Source organism: Nematolebias whitei, chromosome 9, assembly GCF_014905685.2.
Source record: "Nematolebias whitei isolate Nwh7 chromosome 9, NemWhi1, whole genome shotgun sequence".
In the NCBI taxonomy this organism is placed as follows: Eukaryota; Metazoa; Chordata; class Actinopteri; order Cyprinodontiformes; family Rivulidae; genus Nematolebias; species Nematolebias whitei.
Window position 1 is genome coordinate 42,296,718 of NC_056506.1, and position 3,313 is coordinate 42,300,030.

Sequence of the window (3,313 nt, forward strand, 5' to 3'; positions counted from 1 at the left end):
TTAAGACGACGGAAAACATTGTCCAGATCACCGGGCCACATGTGCTTACAAGCATCCACCCTAAATCCAGCTACACCCATGTCAATCAGACTGTTCATGTATTCAGCAACCTTGCCTCTAACATATTCTTTCTCAAGGGCAAGATCCAACAGACGATCCAAACGACAGTCACGCACCTGGAGCCAGTAAAAGAAAGTTGAATTCAATTTATGTTTTTTCTGATCAACAGCTGATACAAATTTTGTCTATAACAGATGACAATACCCAACCTTCTCACTTGTAATGACTTTATATATATATATAATTTTACTGAGGACCTACTAATATAAACATTAAACAACAAATAAAAGCACAGTTTGGGCATATTTGTTTTACAGTAATTACCTGATTGGGGTCCCCATAGTTCTCAATATTGCCACTGCCAGTGTAGCATTTGTTGTCATTGAAGTCCCAACTGGAATATGGCACACTGGGGAATTCCATGGTGTAGACGCTGAACCAGCTTCCACATGAAGAGTGATTTCCTTCTCCACCATCAGCACGGGCCATGTGGTTGATGACAGCATCCACATAGACGTTAACCTATAAATGATTACATGATTGAAGTTACTCCAGTATCCACTTTATATTTTGCCCTACTTTGAAATTTTCCCACTTAGTAACTTAATTATTAGAATGTAATACTTCAAAAGTTACTCAACATAGTTAGAGTTTTACTGATGGTGGCCTAATAACTTAAACATATTGCTTGTACAAGACATTTTGTGACGTAGTTTACCCCAACACTGTTGCATCTGGTAATCATGTCTCTTAGTTCGTCCTCACTGCCAGATCTGGAGCACAGTTTGTAGCTGATTGGTTGGTATCTCTGCCACCAAGGCCTCCAGGGACTGTCTAATACAATGTGTTCATTTGGAGGTGAGATCTGAGCAGAACAGAAGGAAATAAATATTGGTCATAATTGTCAGACATGAGTTATGAACTTGTTTTCAGATAAGAAAACTGTTTTTTTAAAGGTAACTTGAGCAACTGTTGTTTGGTTAAATATAATCATAAGAAGTTTTACTTAAATTTTAGAATATACTGCTAAAGGGGCTGTACTCATAGTGTCTTTCTAGCCAACCATGTCACCAGAAGTGCTTTACAACACAATATGTACCCTCATTAACCACTCTACACAAATGCATACAGTATTTTCTATATCTACAAAGCTAATCTGAATAATTTATTCTATAAAGTCTAATCAGTGTTTTATAGTGCATCCATACACCAATGTTGCACATGCATCATTACTATATGGGTGCTTTGACATCATGACGTGACGGCATACTAGTAGAGTCGAATCAAGAACTTTAATTGAAGTAAAATATATGTAAACTTAACAATGCTTGGCTTCTTAAAGGACTTTAAAAAATGTGTTTCAAAATGACTGTTTGACTAAAATGATAATATGAGCAAAAGAGGACATAATTGTGCTTAAATAGATAGGTTTAGTTAAAATAGACACATAAACATACAGGAATAACAGAAAAAAAAACATATATAATTTACTTAACTTTCTGGTTTCCAAGTTTCAGCCAACAGAACATAAAGCATGCTGGATGTGATGATTGTGTTTACCTGAACACCACCAAAGCCATTGGGGCCCAAGTAACGCTCACACTCTGCAGCGATGTCAGCCCAGCGCCACTCAAACAGGTGAACAATGGTTGTCCTTCCATTCTTGATGTGGGCATTGTGCTGGGCGAGGCTGAGCCCAAACAGCGTGACCAAGATGACCACCCTCATGCTCTCCAAAAATGATGGAGAAACACTTAGTAGTGCGCAGCTTCAGCTTTACTTTTTCTTTATTTATAAGGTTTCTCTCTCTCCTGGAACCGCAGGCGATAAACAGATGCTGTTTTCTCACAGCTCTGTAAACAGAGTTATGTATCAGCCAAACTTCTTGACCCTTCTTGTAGTCCACATCAAACAGAAAGTTAAAGCCCCATTTGTCAAACTTGGGGGGGAGGGGGGTGCGACATTATAGCAAAGGTGTGTCTCAGTTGAACTTTTGCTTAATAAATGCAATTCAATGGTTAAATACAAAGTCCATCAATAATCCAGGTATAAAATCCAACATTTTTCAGTCAGGTCATCTGGACAGTTTCTTTTTTTGTGCTGAAACGTTTCACCTTCGATCCAGAAGGTTTCATCAGTCAAGGAAACACACAACAAAACAGATTCTTCCTCCAACTGCTTACTCCAAAGTGGAACAAACCAGTTCTGCTTGTGATTAGATGGTCTCTTTGGCACACCCCTCCTCCATTGCTGGCCCTCTTCCTTGTTGACAATCTTGTCAAACTGGTTGAAAACAACAAAGTCCATGCTCAATAATCCAGGTATAAAATCCAACATTTTTCAGTAAGGTCAAATGGTTAAATTAGTTGCATTTCACCGGTGGCACAACAAAATGAAGCTGATTTGACTGTTGCTCCAAGCGAGCTGGAAAAAGGTGGCAGCTGTGGTAAGCTGATTGTGTCATTCATAGCCACTTTTGCCTATTACATGACACAACGGCATGCTATACTACTCTGGTTCCATCTAGTTGCTGAAAAATTGCAGTATTCAATTTTTTTCAGTCAGAATGAATGAAAACGGTCATATCTAAGCCAAAAATTGGTTTATAAATATGGGAAAAAATTCCATAAATATGTTGCTTCGGTATATAAGTCGCAGGGCATGCAGATTATGCGAAAAAATGCAAGTTATAGGCTGAAAAACATGGTAAATGGATTGTACTTATATAGCGCTTTTTTAGCTGATGAAGATACTCAAAGCTCTTTACACTACAATCTGTGCCATCATTTACCCATTCATACAGCACTCTACTAGATCTATACAGAGAGTAATTAGTGCTTTATCACATTCATTCACCGATGGGACACACATTGGAGGCAATGAGGTGTTCAGTGTCTACCCCAGGGACACTTCAGCATGTGACTGTTGCTGGAATTGAACCCCCAACTCTTGCATTGGAGGACGACTGCTCTACCCACTCAGCCACAGCCGCCCAGCTTCATGTTCTCCACAGATGATAAACACTCAGTAAGCAGCCTCTGCTTCAGTTTTCTGTACTGTATTTACAAAGTTTCTCTTTCCTGGATCAGCAGGAGAGAAACAGGTGATGTTTTCTCACAGCTCCCTAAACTGAGTGATGTGTCAGCTAAAATAAGTTTGATTATTTTTGTAGTCAAAATCAAACATAAAGTTAGAGCCCTGTTTGTCAAACTGGTAGGCAGCAATTTTACCTTGCATGGAAAAAAGATTAATA

At 38.8% G+C, this 3,313-nt stretch overlaps 1 protein-coding gene across 1 annotated transcript in view; it reads right to left on the reverse strand.

Annotated features, from left to right (window-relative positions):
* LOC119415215 (alpha-amylase) overlaps window positions 1-1,820 on the reverse strand; it is a gene marked incomplete at its 3' end in the record, with an annotated part of 17,573 nt that extends 15,753 nt beyond the window's left edge. The window contains 4 exon segments of the mRNA XM_037682374.1: window positions 1-176; window positions 385-582; window positions 779-925; window positions 1,621-1,820. Coding sequence (XP_037538302.1) covers window positions 1-176; window positions 385-582; window positions 779-925; window positions 1,621-1,788 — 689 coding nt within the window.
* Between the last annotated feature and the right edge of the window lie 1,493 nt (window positions 1,821-3,313).